Genomic DNA, 15,712 nt, shown 5'->3' with positions numbered 1-15,712 from the left:
TGGAGCCACGGTAAGGTTTTAGACGATCATAGTAAACGACTTTGGTCGCAGCCTGAGGATATTTCACATCCACCAGCTTGTACAGGAGCCCCTTTTCATCCACAGAAACAACCTTATATGGTCCAGTCCAGTTTGGGGAAAGCTTCAATCTCTTCGGGGGTGTGGGTTCTTATCCCACCACTGCCACCAGTATAACACTACAAGGTGAACTCTCTCGGTTTTACTATAATATTAGAGGTCGTGGGTGGAGAAAGAGCAGGACACTGAGAGGGAATAGCGTAGCTGTCCAGATGTTTATTCAACCTCCATATTTTTTTATTACCACAGCCCCAGTCCCGGGCATACTCCTCGTGCTCCGTCCGTCCGTTTTTTTCTGCTTACACGAGGTCGGGTCGCAGGTGTAGCAGCTTCAGTAGGGAGGCTCAGACCTTCCTCTCCCCAGCCACTTGGGCCAGCTCCTCAGGAGGAATCCCAAGGCCTTCTCAGGCCAGCCGGGAGACATAGTCCCTCCAGCGTGTCCTGGGTCTTCCCCTGGGCCTCCTCCCGGTGGGACGTGCCCGGAACACCTCATCAGGGAGGCGTCCAGGAGGCATCCTGACCAGATGCCCGAGCCACCTCAACTGGCTCCTCTCAACGTGGAGGAGCAGCGGCTCTACTCTGAGTCCTCCCCGGATGACTGAGCTCCTCACCCTATCTCTAAGGGAGAGCCCAGACACACTACGGAGAAAACTAATTTCAGCCGCTTGTATCCAGGATCTCGTTCTATCGGTCACGACCCAAAGTTCGTGACCATAGATGAGGGTAGGAACGTAGATCGACCGGTAAATCGAGAGCTTCGCCTTTTGGCTCAGCTCTCTCTTCACCACAACGGATCGGTACAGCGCCCGCTTCACAGCAGACGCTGCACCAATCCGCCTGTCGATCTCCCGCTCCATCCTCCCCTCATTCGTGAACAAGACCCCAAGATACTTGAACTCCTCCACTAGGGGCAGCACATCCTCCCCAACCCGGAGAAGGCACTCTACCCTTTTCCGGTTTAAGACTATGGTCTCGGATTTGGAGGCACTGACTTTCATCCCGGCCGCTTCGCACTCGGCTGCGAACCGCTCCAGTGAGAGCTATAGATCACGCCCTGATGAAGCCAATAGGACCACGACATCCGGGAATAGCAGAGACGCAATCCTAAGGCCACCAAAACGGATCCCCTCAACACCTTGGCTGTGCCTAGAAATTCTGTCCATAAAAGTTATGAACAGAATTGGTGAAAAAGGGCAACCTTGGTGGAGTCCAACTCTCACCGGAAACGAGTCCGACTTACTGCCGGCAATGCGGACCAGACTCTGACACCGGTCGTACAGAGACCTGACAGCCCTTATTAAAGGGTCCGGTACTCCATACTCCCGGAGTACCCCCCACAGGATCCCTCGGGGGACACGGTCGAATGCCTTCTCCTGATCCACAAAGCACATGTAGACTGGTTGGGCAAACTCCCATGCCCCCTCCAGAATCCCGCTGAGGGTATAGAGCTGGTCCAGTGTTCCACGGCCAGGACGAAAACCACACTGCTCTTCCTGAATCCGAGATTCGGCTATCCGACGGACCCTCCTTTCCAGAACCCCTGAATAGACCTCACCAGGGAGGCTTAAGAGTGTGATTCCTCTGTAGTTGGAACACACCCTCCGGTCCCCCTTTTTAAATAGTGGGACCACCACCCCAGTCTGCCAATCTAGGGTAACTGCCCCCGATGTCCAAGCAATGCTGCAGAGCCGCGTTAACCAACACAGCCCCACAACATCCAGAGCCTTAAGGTACTCAGGGCGAATCTCATCCACCCCCGGGGCCTTGCCACCGAGGAGCTTTTTAACAACCTCGGCAACCTCAGCACCAAAGATGGGAGAACCCGACTCAGAGTCCTCAGGCTCTGCTTCCGCAATGGAAGACGTGTTGGTGGGATTAAGGAGGTCTTCGAAGTATTCCGCCCACCGAAGCACGATGTCCCGAGTCGAGGTCAGCAGCACACCACCCCCACTGTAAACAGTGATGATACTGCACTGCTTCCCCCTCCTGAGACACCGGATGGTGGACCAGAATCGCTTCGAAGCCGTACGGAAGTCTTTCTCCATGGCCTCTCCAAACTCCTCCCACGCCCGAGTTTTTGCCTCGGCAACCAGCCAAGCCACCTGCCGCTTCGACTGCCGGTACACATCAGCTGCTTCCGGAGTCCCACAGGCCAAAAAAGCCCGGTAGGACTCCTTCTTCAGCTTGACGGCTTCCCTCACCGGGTTCGAGGGTTGCCGCCGCGACATGTGCCGACAACCTTGCGGCCACAGGTCCGACTAGCCGCCTCAAGAATAGAGGCGTGGAACATGGTCCATTCAGACTCAATGTCCCCCGCCTCCCTCGGGATGTGTTCAAAGCTCTCCCGGAGGTGGGAGTTAAAGCTCCGTCTCACAGGGGACTCCGCCAGACGTTCCCAGCAAACCCTCACAATACGTTTGGGCCTGCCCGGTCTGCCCCACCATAAACAACCTGTTCAAGGTACACAGCATCTTGATTGAATTTAAATCCAGACACTGGGTCCTTCCCAGGAGGCAGCCCCTGAATTGGGACAGACTTTTTATTTTAACCATTCAGAGGTGGACTTGCTGGTATGTTTTGGATCATTGTTCTGCCGTATAACCCAAGTGAGCTTCAGCTTAAAGTGCAACTCACCCAAAAATCTACTTTTTTTTTTTTGCAGACAAACTTTACAAACTGGGCCCAAGGGAGCTACTTTCATGTTACTGTGCAATCTGGTCTTATAGGAACTTGTCTAGTTCTGCAATGTTTATCTTAAAACCATCTTAGTGGAACGGTGGCTACTGCAGTTGAATTTATCCCTTGTTTCAAACGGTACGTGCTATAGTCATCACAGCCCTGCATTTGCTAGGCTCCACCATACCTCATTTAATGTTTCAATATGTCGCTTTCCCTCATCCTGACCACGGCCCTGCTTCACCCCCCATTACTCATCCCCACACCCGGCCCCACCTCTCAAGATCCCTTGACACTGCCCGCTTTGGTGGCAATTTAAAAAAATTGTCTGGGGGGGTGGGGTTATGTTTTTTTATATCAGGGTGAGTTACACTTTAAGATCATGTACTGAATGCCGGGCATGGTTCTTCAGGATATTTTGCAGGAGAGCAGAATTACGGGTTCAATCAATTAAAGAAAGTCATCATGCACCATACAAAAGGTTACATCTTTGTCTCTTCTGTCCACAGAAAGTTTCCCCAAAGGCCCTGGGGATCATCTGCATTTTTCTTGGGAGATGGGCCTTTGTCTCTACTAGGCAATTTTGGTCCAGTTTCTTTCTTAGTTCTTAATTATAAACGTGAACGCTTTGCATCAGTTCAACCTTGTTTTGTTATTTTGTAGAAACAATGTACACAATTTACAAGAAACAAAATGTTGCATTTCCAAACAATTAATTTTAGATATATCTTTATTTAAAATGCTCTCCAGGAAAAAATTCCTGAAATAGTTAGTCCAGACATCGGTTCATGACCTTAGGCTTAAACGCACTTGGGCTAACCAGCAGGATGATGATCCAAAGCTAACCAGAAAGTCCACCTCTGAATGGACGATAAAGGCTTTGGCATGTCCTAGTCAAAGTCTGGACTTGAATTGAATTGAGAAACGCTCTGGTATGACCTTAAACAAGTTGCTGTCACATACCTTTGTGTGCACAAACCTGGTGAATAAAGGTGATAAATTGAAAAAAGCTAAATTGTTTTTAGTCCTGGATTAAGATAACCAAAAATTTCCTACGTCTCAGGTATTCATGGCATTTGTTCCAGAGCTGAGGAGCATAGAAACAAAACGCTGCCTCGTCTTGTTTAGCTCTAGTCCTGGAAACTCTGAAGACCTGAAGGGTCCACATGGTTTATACTTGAGAAGTGACTAAGAAATGTATTTTGAACCAAGACTGTTTACTGCTTCTTAGGCCATAAGCAGAACTATAAAATTGCTCCTTTGATAAACACAGAGCCAGAGCAGGGATTGAATAAGGCATCAGCATTTTGGATAAGCTACCTACTGCTGCCAGAGTGTTTTTTTTTTTAAATAATGTCTTTATTTATTTTTTACAGAAACCTGTAAAAACATTGCTGCAGGAATCTGCTGAAAATACAGGCACACTCGAACATTTTTGTGCCCTGTTTTGACAGGAAAACATTCCCTCTGGTTATGTTTTTTTTTTTTTTTTTTTAACGATAGTAAGCTGAGTAGACTTTATATTGCTGTTAAAATTTTGATCCGAGTACAAAACTACACCCATGTTCCTCACATGCTCTGTGTGAGCACATGGTTGTTTGTCCTGTATGGGTCGTGTTGCCCTATGATGGACTGGCAGCCTGTTCTGGGCTCGCCTGTACCCTGCCACTGTTACATGTATCTCCATTTGTCGATGACAGCTCATCTTTTTGCTTTAGAAATGACTTTGTAACTGTTTCCAGACTGGTAGATGTCAGTAAGTGTATTTCTCATCTTTTATTGAAATTCTTTAGGTCATGGCTTGATGTGCTACATTTTGAGCCAGACAGGTTTTATTTAAAGGATTTATCTATTCCACAGGATTGGCAGTACGTAATCGTGGGCGAGACAATTGCATTTGAATTCAGTTTACAGTTGATTTAACAAAGTAAGATGAAATACTAGAAAATTATTTTTTGTAAATACAAAGTAAAAGCAGAAGAAATCTGAGAGGTGGATTCTCGTTCACAGCACTGTACACACACAGACCTTACACAAATAGACCCATAAATGCTTACGGGTGCAACTTATAACTGAGAGGGGAAGATAGAAAGCAGAAGGGAGTGAGAACTGAGAGTAAATGAATGGGGAAAAAAGGGGGAAGGAGAAATGCAAGTTCATATGAGGAGAGATTTGATCGGGCTACGATGCTGAGATTAAGGTGGGATTGAATTTTTGATATTTGATACATAATAGTTTAACGTGAGCTAATCAGCAGCTTAATTCTGTGCTATGGTGTCTTGTTTCTCTGTGAGATTAAACAGGAGTTATGAGAGTTATCATGTAGAATTACTCTTTTCTCTTGATTTTGAGTTTTTGGCTCTGAGGAATAGTCATAATTTCATTAATGAATTAACTGTTTACTGCAGAAATTGTTAATATGCAGTGGATATAGGGGCCTTTTTCAGTGTCTGCTGTGATATTTTACCATTTTAGTTGTGTGAATGTGTCTCTTACTGCCTTGAAACATACTAGAAATTACAAATACACCCTAGTAGTAAATGTAGCGTATAGGCATGCTTGATCTTTGAACCTTTCTTGCTTAAGCAAGGGCGATTCATCATAGATGACATTCTTCCTGGTGTGTTGTCAACTTTTCATTGTATTTGTATTGATTTATAGATAACTAAATAGTAACGGGGGAAATAAAAACATGGTAGGGGCGGCTCTTCCACGGTCTCCAGCTTCACCAGGCTTTCAGTAGACCATTACTGTGTTTTATTTATACTTCACAGCTGCAGTTCTTCTTTTTCTTTACAAAACGCGTTTTTAAGCTCTGTGGTGCCTGTTATTGAGCTCCGGTCCAGCACTTCCCTAAATATATGTTTTCTTTGTAACTTGCATGCCAAAATGACATTCAGCACAGTTCCTCTTGATACGGCTCGACTTTAAGGTAGAGGCGAAAGATCGTGCATTTTGATACGGATCCACGGGTGTGTTCAGCAAAATGCAACCAATCAAATAATTACCAAACGCTGTTTTGCAATTATTTTAAACCTCTCCGGACGTCTTTACACACATTGGAACCAGGGAAGACAAATGCACTTAATTCAAACTGCCAATTTGTTTCTTGAAACAAATGTGCATGTGAAAGCATGCAAAATCGAGCCATTATTTCTACATATTAGCCTTGCTAGAAGCATTGGACGGTGAAGTATTGATGAAAGATGAATTTTAAAGAGACGTAAATCACATAATTGGAGCTACATTACTTTTTCAATTGCACATTCCAACAAAATCTGGTTTCTGCATTTAACCCATCACCCTTAGGGGGCAGTGGGCAGCTTCCAGTGCCCTCGAGCAATCTGGGGCTGAGGGTCTTTCTCAGGGACCGCAGGGTGACAGCCTTCTCAGAGTGCAATCACACTGCTCTAACCACCAAGCGTCACAGTTTGTGTAGACACAACCTTGGTTCATCTCTTGAGTTGAGAAGCCTCTGGATGATTCTTTGGTCAGAGTACACTGCACTATCAATTATATTAACAGCAAAAGATCAAAATAAAACATTAAAAAGATCTTCCTCTGAGAGAAATATTGATCAAGAACCCTTTGGATGCAGGGGATGACTCAACACTTCTGAACAATAATTGTCTCTCAGTGTAAGGCAGATATTTAATTTTATGTCAAACGTTAGCAGAAACTTGCATTTTAAAATAACAGGTCTTTGTTTTTTGTTTATTGTGAGTCTCGTATATTGTTCACGATTTAAGATTTTGCCCTGTATAATATTGACATAAATGTTTTTAAAAAAACCCACATTCTTTCAGTCTCCTTCTTCTGCTGCTGCCGTGCTCCTCGTATTCCACGCTGTTGGGATGGGTGGAGTCTCCCGGCTATCCCATGGGATATTTGCCTCATGCCCGTTTAAACTGGAGCAGGTGCGCCCCCAAAGGTCAAACCATCTCCATCAGACTGATCCACCTGGACCTGGAGAACAGCCACGACTGTGAAAATGATGCAGTGAAGGTCAGGCTTAATGACAAACACATTCATGTGTCATTGCAGCGAAATGCTGTGTATCCTGAATATACGTTTTCTCTTACGTTTACGCCCAGGTCTTATCCAATGGGGACCTGCTAGCTGTTCTGTGTGGGACAAAGGAATACGAGGAGCTTCAGGAGGCGGTGAATCCACTGCTGCTCTCCTCCCCTGGTGGCTGCCTCACGCTTTTGTTTCACTCGGACTACTCCAACACCAAGAGACACACTGGCTTCAGAGGGTTTTATACGCTTCAAGGTGAGAGGCCAATGAGAAGAACATGAAACTGACTGTAAACTACGAGACCCATACGGTTCCACATTCAACAGAAGTTTTCAGCTTCTGTCATGTCCAGTTCAGACATCCTGTTGTATTTCAGAAAAGGTCATATTTATTTTTAGACATGTAACTATTGATTAATAGCCCCGAAAGCTGAATTGGGAGCTGTCTCGTTATTTATGTAAAATAATGTATTGCCTCACATTAGTTGTTCAACTTCAGCATACAGTCATATTCAATAAATTAAAAGTGCCGTTTTAGAAAAAAAAAACTTTAAGTACGTATTAAATATGCTTGTTTTAATCAAGCCCCTATTTCTAAATTAAAAATTTAGCTATTTGTTGGTCTGATGCAATATTCTAGTTTTAAAGTATTTTTTTATTAGTAGCAGGTTTAAGTGAATGGAGGTGGATCATTATTAATAGAAATAAAGGCTTTAAAACATGATCAGTCTGTATAATGTGTTTCCCTTAGTGAATTGAGTTACTTGAAATAAATTAATTTTTCAATAATATTTCATTTATTGAATATCACTGTATACACCTACACTTATACTACATAATTTTCAATATTATTAACAAGTTCATTAATTTCAATAACTCAGTCTCCTAAGTGAAAACTAAATTTAATTACGCAGAAGTTGATGTTTTCATAGCATTTTTCTTTATTTATGATGATTTTCTGCTTGCAGCTAATGAAAATGTTACAAAAAAGATTGAAATATTGCATCAGACCAATAAAGCTGTTTTAATGCAGAAATGTGGGATTAATGAAAAGTGTATTTAATAGCTGTTTAAAGATTATTATTTTCAAAAGTTACTTTTACTCTGATGATCAATCCTCGTTGGAATGCATTATTCTGATTTATGAAATATGACTTTATATGTTTGAGCTCATCAAACTAATTTAAATATCAGACAAAGAAAATCAGAGATAATATGAAAAAGGAGTTTTTAAATAATGATTTTTGTCAATAATGAAAAAATATCCAAACCAACTTGGCCCTGAGTGTAAAAAATAAATCTCCCATAAACCAAATAACTGGTTGTACCATCTGTGGCGGCTGTCATTAAGGGTTTGCAATAACTTGCAGTAAGTCTTTTAAAACAGTTGCATTGGATGGTGCTCCAAGCATAAAAGGCCTCTTTAAGGTAATATCACAGTATTATAATAGGATTTGAGTCCAGACTTTGACCAACCCACTTCAGAACCCACATTTATTTGTTTTTAGACATTCAGAGGTGGACTTGCTGGTGTGCTTTGGATCATTGTCCTGCTGGAAAGCCCAACTGCACTTGAGTTTTAGGTCATAAACGGAGGGTCAGGATGTTCTCCTTCAGGATTTTCTGCTAGAGTGAGGAATTCAAGACTCCATTATTTAGTTGTTAAGGACCCGAAGAAGAGAAACCAGCCCTACACCATCATTCTACCACCACCAAGAATGAATCCTGAACAGGACACACACCTTCCAAAAAATTCCACTTTTATGTTGTCAATCCACAAGATATTTTTCCAAAAGTCTCGAGGGTTATCAAGATGTTTTTGGGAAATGTGTGACAGTGTTAGTGTTGTTTTTGGTCAGCATTAATGTGGGAAGGTGCATCACTCCAGGTTTACTCAGTTTGTGGATGTATCTCAAATCATGACACAGTGATGCTGAAGTTGGCTTCAGATTTGGCAGGGTGGTAAAGGGCTGATTTACAGCATTTTGAAATCTGGCTAACTTGTTTTAAAATCTATAAAACTGATAAATTAGGTGAATTATGCTCCAATATACAGTTTGTGATCTTTGGTACCTTTACCTGTTTGCTAAATAAAAAAAATAAAATAAAAACAGTACTCAGAAAACTTTATAAAGCATCAAAACCAGACAAGGTCATTTAACAAAAGTTAAAATGGCAGTTTTTTGAGTTTTGCATGAACATCCATTCATCAGTGGATTCATTCTCAGTCAGCCAACACAGAAAAAACCATATACTACTGGCTAAAATGTTAAACTCAAGCAGTAGTGTGGCAAGTCAAAGATGAAGAATTTAAGAATAAATGCATGAAAAGGAACATTTTGATTTTTATATTTTAGAAAATTACAGAACAAATACTCAAATTTTCTTTTTCTGTACCTATTCAAACTTTCAAAAATGTTAAAAATACATTTCAGACTTTTGCTAACTTAAAGAGCAGAGGTCCACGTTCAAATTGTCTATTTTGCTATTATTGTCATCTACACTGTGTCAAAGAAAAAACTAATTCTGGGCCGTTTCCACTTTAATCTGTGTTCCTCCTAAATATAACGGAGCACAAAGGCAGGAGATGACATAAAACACCAAAAAGTTCCGAAAAACAAAACGATCTGGGTTTGGCTGTATGAGAGATCATCAGATTACACGTTTAATAGAAATCGTTAGTTAATAGTTAAATGAAGATCTTAAGCTGTTTTGTGTGGCATAATGTTCAGGGTAATTATTTATTTTTTTTACTTGGTAGACTTTGATGAGTGTGAGGACGAAAACAACGAATGCACTCAGTTCTGCCACAACTTCGTCGGAGGATACCACTGCTCCTGCCGTCACGGTTACCACCTGGCCGAGGACAAACACACCTGTACGGGTAAGAGCACAGCTTTCTAACTCCTTGGCGGCACACACGTGACGAATCAAGGACGACAAAACCGAGACATGAAGTGAAACTCGGGAATAAGAGAAGCAGAAGTGGCCGGCCGGGAAGGGGGGAAAAAAATGCTGAATTTGTAATTTTCTTTATCATGATACAAAAAAAAAAAACAAAAAACGATGAGAAGGTTACCAATGAACTCATCTCCTGCTAAATACAGTGGGCTGTGCTGAGGATCTGTCTGGGCTGAAAAGAGGGAAGATATCCAGTCCTTCCTGGCCCGGGGCGTATGCAGAGAACGCCAACTGTAAATACACCCTGTCTGTGGAGGAGAACCTCCAGCTGGAGCTGCACTTCTCTGAGGGCTTCGATGTGGAGCAAAGCCCCGAAGGCCACTGTATAGATGAGCTAAAAGTAAGAACCGAGTCACAGCACTCACACATTTCATCAAGATGTTTTTTTTATTTTTTTAAACTTCCATCTCTGCGCAACAAAAATAAAAAAGAGGAAGTTGGGACTGGCGCATTAAATACCATCAGTGAATATCCGGCTTAAAGGATATTATAGTCTGTGCTTCCTTTCTGTTTCAACGTCTTATAGATTTCTATCTATTTTTATTGTCCTATCTCTGTAGATTCAGATTTGGGAATCTCCAAAACTGAAAAAGAACAACATATATTCAGTGATCTGAGTATCCAGACCCCATTCAACCACAAAGTCAGCTTATTTCATTGGGATTTTATGTGATAACTTACAGAAAGTAGCACAGGACTGTGGTGTGGATGGAAAATGAGACATGTTTCTCAAAATTATTTTACAAATAAAAATCCCAAAAGTGTGGTGTGCATTTGTGTTCAGGACGCTCACCCATTTACACCAGATTTCTGGAGAGCACAAAAAATAGTCATCAAATTTTACTTTTTTTAAAAGATGATGTAACTTCTTTAGGTAAATGATTGGACTGGATTTTATTTTGTATTAAGGTGCAATGTAAAAAAAGAGGATCCAAGCAAAACAGGTAGAAAAGGAAAAACAAACACTCTAAATGACATTACTTCATAACCTTTTTTCTTTCTGGAGTTAAACTCATTTCTAACCATCTGAGTTTTGGTCAATTTGCTGTTCAAAAACAAGTGTTCCTCTGCTTGAAATGACGTGTCAGAGTGGGACATTGTGGTTGGTATGATGGTTAAGTGCTGTGCTGATGTTTACAAAAGGAAAAAAAAAACAAATAAACTTTTTTACCAGCAAAGACTCCCATACTATCACACCTACGCCTCTGAGTTGTACGCAGACAACCGCATAGCCATATTTCATCAGTTCAACCTCAGCGTATCTCCCGAATTCTTGAAAACTGAAACTTTGTCACATCAGGGCAACGTCTAGATTTAAAGGGGGTTTGTTATGTGGGCGCTACCTTGTGGTTTCTCTGAGCCGCTCAGTCCAGATGGACTCCAGTTCATGGTTTTCTGTAGAAAACAGCGAGGCGGCTGAACTAAGATCAGTGACGTTGCATTAACCAGTCATTCCTGGAGTGGTGCAACTTTAATGCACCTATATTCTACATTAAAACAGAGTTTGTTGACGCAAAGTGGACAGCGTGCCAAAGCTATTACAAAAGCGAAAAATCCCTCTGCTTTGTTTAGAGTTTCTTTTCTCACGAAACATAATCCCATTTGTGACATTTCACATGTGATACGGCTTCAATTTAAAGAAAAACTACTCTAGATGTACTTAAGATCTACTTGCTTCATCAAGTGTTTAGGAATGCTATGTTTTAAGGCACTGCCTGTGTTAATGTGCTTGACAGATTGAGACTCACTCTGAGACGTTTGGTCCATTCTGTGGTAACACACCTCCACCTTCTCCTCTTCTCACTCACTCGAGCTACGTCCAAATCCACTTCACCTCTAATGGGTTTGGGACTAACAAGGGTTTTAACCTTAGCTTCAAGACGAGAGGTAATGTTGTCCTTTTTTTTTTAATGTAGTACAAACAAAGATGATCCATCATAACGTTCCCGGAAAATGATCCGAATCACTGCTCTGCCCCTGCAGATAAGGTGTGTCGACCAGTCGTGACCCCAAACTCCAACATGACTCCTCTGAAACAAGAATACCAACGGGGCGAAACAGGGACAGTTACTTGTGATCGTGGCTATGTTGTAAATTCAGTGAGTCCTCAAAGCGATCTATCCATGAACTTTTCAAAGATTAAGCTGGCGTAGAGTTGGATAAATTATCGTTTTGCAAAGCAGGAAGGAGTTGAGGCATTATCGATGCAGTATGAGACAACCTGCCAGCGCACTGGTGAATGGTCTCCCAGCTACCCCTGTGAAAGTGAGTGTGACTCAAATTAATGCGTGTTTCTTCCCAACATTTTTCATCGGTTTTGTATTTATTGCCTTTTCACTCCTTTGTTTTCGTTTTCCACTCTAGTTGTGAATTGCGGTTTGCCGCGTGTTGAAATCGACAGCATCCTGCAGTTGGTGGATCCAGACAATATAAACACAGAGTACAACAGCCAGATCCAGTATTACTGTAGTTCAGAGTACTACACACTGGGAGGAAACGGTGATTGCATGAATCCCCCACACTCTTGTACAACTGGTCTTGTTAGGTTTTAACAATGCACTTCCTTAAATCTTTCAGACACGTATACTTGTAATGCCAATGGTGAGTGGGCATCAGTGGACGGCAAGCCGGGGACACCAAGATGTAACGAAGGTAGAGTAATGCTTACTTGACTTTTTACCAATTAAATCTCTTATTTCTCTTCACTGATTACTTCTCTTCATTTCAGTGTGTGGAATGCCTGAAACAGACTCGTCAAGCACAGGCAGAATTTTGGGAGGGAAGATGGCAGAGCTGGGACAAATACCGTGGCAGCTCTTCATAAAATATCCAAACAGAGGAGGAGCATCGCTGATAACTGATCGTTGGGCCGTCACAGCAGCACACGTTTTGGATGGGGTCAACAAAAATGCTCTCAATCTCTATGGTGGACTGGTGGATGGGAGAAGTACTGACAAATCTGATACATCTCCCATTCCAATTGAAAAAATCATAATGCACCCAAGCTACAGTACAAAGCCTGCCTCTGCAACGCAAACAAATTATGATCATGATATTGCTCTGATAAAATTCAAATCCAAAGTGAAGCTTGGCACAAACCTTCTTCCCATTTGCTTGCCTGAGGTAAACAGAGGTGTTCTGGAAAATGAACAAGGCACAGTGTCTGGTTGGGGGGCTACAATCGTAAATGATAGAGCCAGACAAAGATCCCAATTCCTTCAATATGTTCACATTCCTGTATACCCCCTCGCTGAGTGCAGGAAGACACCTACCACACCTTCTAATGAAGCCATGCTTTTCACTAACAACATGTTCTGCGCTGGAGGACAAGGGATGGACAGCTGCCATGGAGACAGTGGAGGTCCATTTATTTCACCCATGTTGTCATCAGGAGAAGGGCCCCATTACCTGATTGGCATTGTGTCCTGGGGAAGTAACTGTCTGGAAGGTAGTACGAAGGGTCAGAAAAAAGGTTATTACACCAAGGTGGAGAATTATGTCAACTGGATTAAAGAGACAATCGAGAACAATTAAACACAATTGAAGAAAAGCTTATCTCAATCATAAACCCAATTAATAATTATCTATCATAACTTATTCAATTAACAAAATTATCAAATCTTAACAAATTCTTGAAATCAAATGTTTAAACATTAACAAAAAAAATCAATAACCAAAGAAGATAATATCTACAGTGTTTCATATTTGTATTAAAGGACGTATTTACACACCATCAGCAGACTATATATCTTAAATGCTAACATGCTTTGCTAATGTGGGATAGTGAGCAGTATGTAAGGAAATGTTAGTGGAAACAGTTTGGAATAATATAACAATGGCAACAATATAAAATCTCAACCTTTATTGAATCATTTATGCTGCATATATCATAGTAACACAAATATATATGTCAGCTATGATACAAATCTTGAAAATGATGTGTAATATGTATCAGTGTTACCCATTTTATAAATATATGTTTTGACAAATAAAATATAATAAACAAGGAGACTGATGTTGTTTTCAATGTTAAACGATTCACTTTTTCATGATTACTGCCTAAGCATTGGTAGCCTGGCCAGCCAGACTCAGTTTCGCTTTGCTATACAGGAAACGTCAGTCGTATCGAAGACAGGCAAGTTAGTCTGGCCGGCCAGGCTAAAGAATTGGGCTGCTTACAGGTTCAGAGGTAAACTGTGGGTTTCAGCATTACTTGACACATTTTCTGTCGCACTGTTCCCAGGTTTTAAAGTAATTTTGCGATATCACTAGAAGCTGTATGGCGCATAGGGTAACAGAGCACTGACACCTTCCCTAAATGTTGCTGCCCACTGCTGGTCATCTTACTTACAACAATTAAAAATGCAGCTGTCAAAAACAATAATGGTGTACAGCAGAATGGCAAAAAACTATGGTTTAAACATTAAGAAAAATTCAATTCAATTATTTTTTTTAGTTATATAGTTCCAATTCGCAACATGAAGGCACTTTACAAATGAAGTTACTTAAAAAGTACCACTAAATTTAGAGGTATTGATTGTATATTTTTAGTTACGTTTCTGAAAATTTGAATAGTAAGTACAGACTACATTTATATTATTAGTATATTATTTTTAGCAGTAGAAGTCAGTTCAACTTTTCTGGTTTTAATACATGCTATCACATTTTTTATATATGTTTTGTTTTAAATTTCCTCCTAAATACAACGGCATTGTGGTACTTAAACACAAGGTTATCTTACCATGAGAATCTCCTACCAGTCCTGCCTATTATTATCAATCTTCAGGCCCTCACACTAAGTGAAAATACTGGACCTGAGGACAGCATGATAAAAGTGATAGTGGATTGATTTTAGTGCTTAACAACAACAGATGGTATAACTCAGGACTTACAGTGAACTAGTGTCGCTATTACAGACAAGTCTGAGCTCTGAAATGTGCACATGTTGGGCCTGATCTTCAAAGATTCCAAATAAGGACTGCTAAATTGCGTGGACAGAAATAAAACTGTGGGAGCAATAAGTGGGCATGTTGCACCTGATCTTTAAAGAGTGCGTCCCCAGTGGATAAGAAGTGCAAAACGGATTTGATCCGCCCCCTTTTGAATGAGTAAATTGTGTATTACTGTCAGTTTGGGAGCTGCTGTAAAAGAAAGTGGATGATCGAATGTTTCACAGTGTTTCAGAACAGGATTAACAACTATAGCTTTAAGTGTCTCCAAGTGCTACAAACAAAAGTTAAACAAATTAAAAGATACAAATTTAAAGTTAAATTTAAAAGATTACACATGAATCATAAAACCTGGAAAGGCTGACTCTGCCAGTTGTCAGGTCCTCCCCGAACCTCCTCTGAGTTTTGGAATGAATGATATGGTCCGCAAACTTTATCTCTAAACAGCTGGATTTACTGCCATGAACACTTCAGAACAGCAAAACAAAATAACTGTGCTTCAATTGCTGGAGATCCTTGTGGAAAACTTGTGAACCCACATCCCTGATTAATAGGGAGAGTCAATCTGTCCCTGTTTTAAATGTATCCAGATTTGTTTGCAATTTCACTGCTTTAAGAATGTGAACAAGGCTTGAAGTTGCATAACAACAGCTGTAATGGGAGCTTGTCGGGCTGCTGTGAGTGTGACAGAGACCCTCCCACACACACACACACACAGTCAAAACTGCACGGCGCCCACCCCTCCTACTTTCCCCTTCCCTCCTCTCAGAGTGACTCCAGTCAGTCCAGCATAGTAAAGTTGTTCTGTCCCAGGGTATCAAGTCTTTACAGCCTAAAGGCTGCGATTAGGAGGTGACTAATTTTCAGTTTTGTTTATTTACAAGCATTTCAGAATGTTTAAGATCAGGTGTAATATTTTTCACCCTGGATAAAGTGCATGATCATTAATACCACGTCACATCGTTTTTGCGTCCGAGTTTGCAAAATGTTTGCACAATGTACTATGTTGCCCTGCGATAGACTGGTGAC

General features: G+C 41.4%; 1 protein-coding gene across 1 annotated transcript; it reads left to right on the top strand.

The window, feature by feature from the left end:
• Positions 1 to 4,877: 4,877 nt before the first annotated feature.
• LOC105931565 (mannan-binding lectin serine protease 2) lies at positions 4,878 to 13,745 on the top strand. The gene is made up of 11 exons (XM_012870287.3): positions 4,878 to 4,954; positions 6,561 to 6,759; positions 6,849 to 7,029; positions 9,535 to 9,657; positions 9,881 to 10,074; positions 11,471 to 11,621; positions 11,718 to 11,833; positions 11,918 to 11,999; positions 12,099 to 12,233; positions 12,312 to 12,386; positions 12,463 to 13,745. Exons 1-11 carry the CDS (start codon positions 4,878 to 4,880, stop codon positions 13,266 to 13,268), a joined length of 2,139 nt encoding a protein of 712 aa, XP_012725741.2. The 3' UTR covers positions 13,269 to 13,745.
• The last annotated feature ends 1,967 nt before the right edge of the window (positions 13,746 to 15,712 follow it).

This window comes from Fundulus heteroclitus, chromosome 3 (assembly GCF_011125445.2).
Source record: "Fundulus heteroclitus isolate FHET01 chromosome 3, MU-UCD_Fhet_4.1, whole genome shotgun sequence".
Taxonomy (NCBI): Eukaryota; Metazoa; Chordata; class Actinopteri; order Cyprinodontiformes; family Fundulidae; genus Fundulus; species Fundulus heteroclitus.
The sequence above is the reverse complement of the archived record's forward strand: the minus strand, read 5'-3'. Positions and strand labels throughout refer to the sequence as shown.

Coding starts and splice junctions, on each gene's coding strand:
- LOC105931565 (XM_012870287.3), top strand. CDS start 4,878: ATGGGGAAAAAAGGGGGAAGGAGAAATGCAAGTTCATATGAGGAGAGA. Junction 7,030..9,534: donor AGGGTTTTATACGCTTCAAG/GTGAGAGGCCAA, acceptor TTTACTTGGTAG/ACTTTGATGAGTGTGAGGAC. Junction 9,658..9,880: donor GGACAAACACACCTGTACGG/GTAAGAGCACAG, acceptor TGCTAAATACAG/TGGGCTGTGCTGAGGATCTG.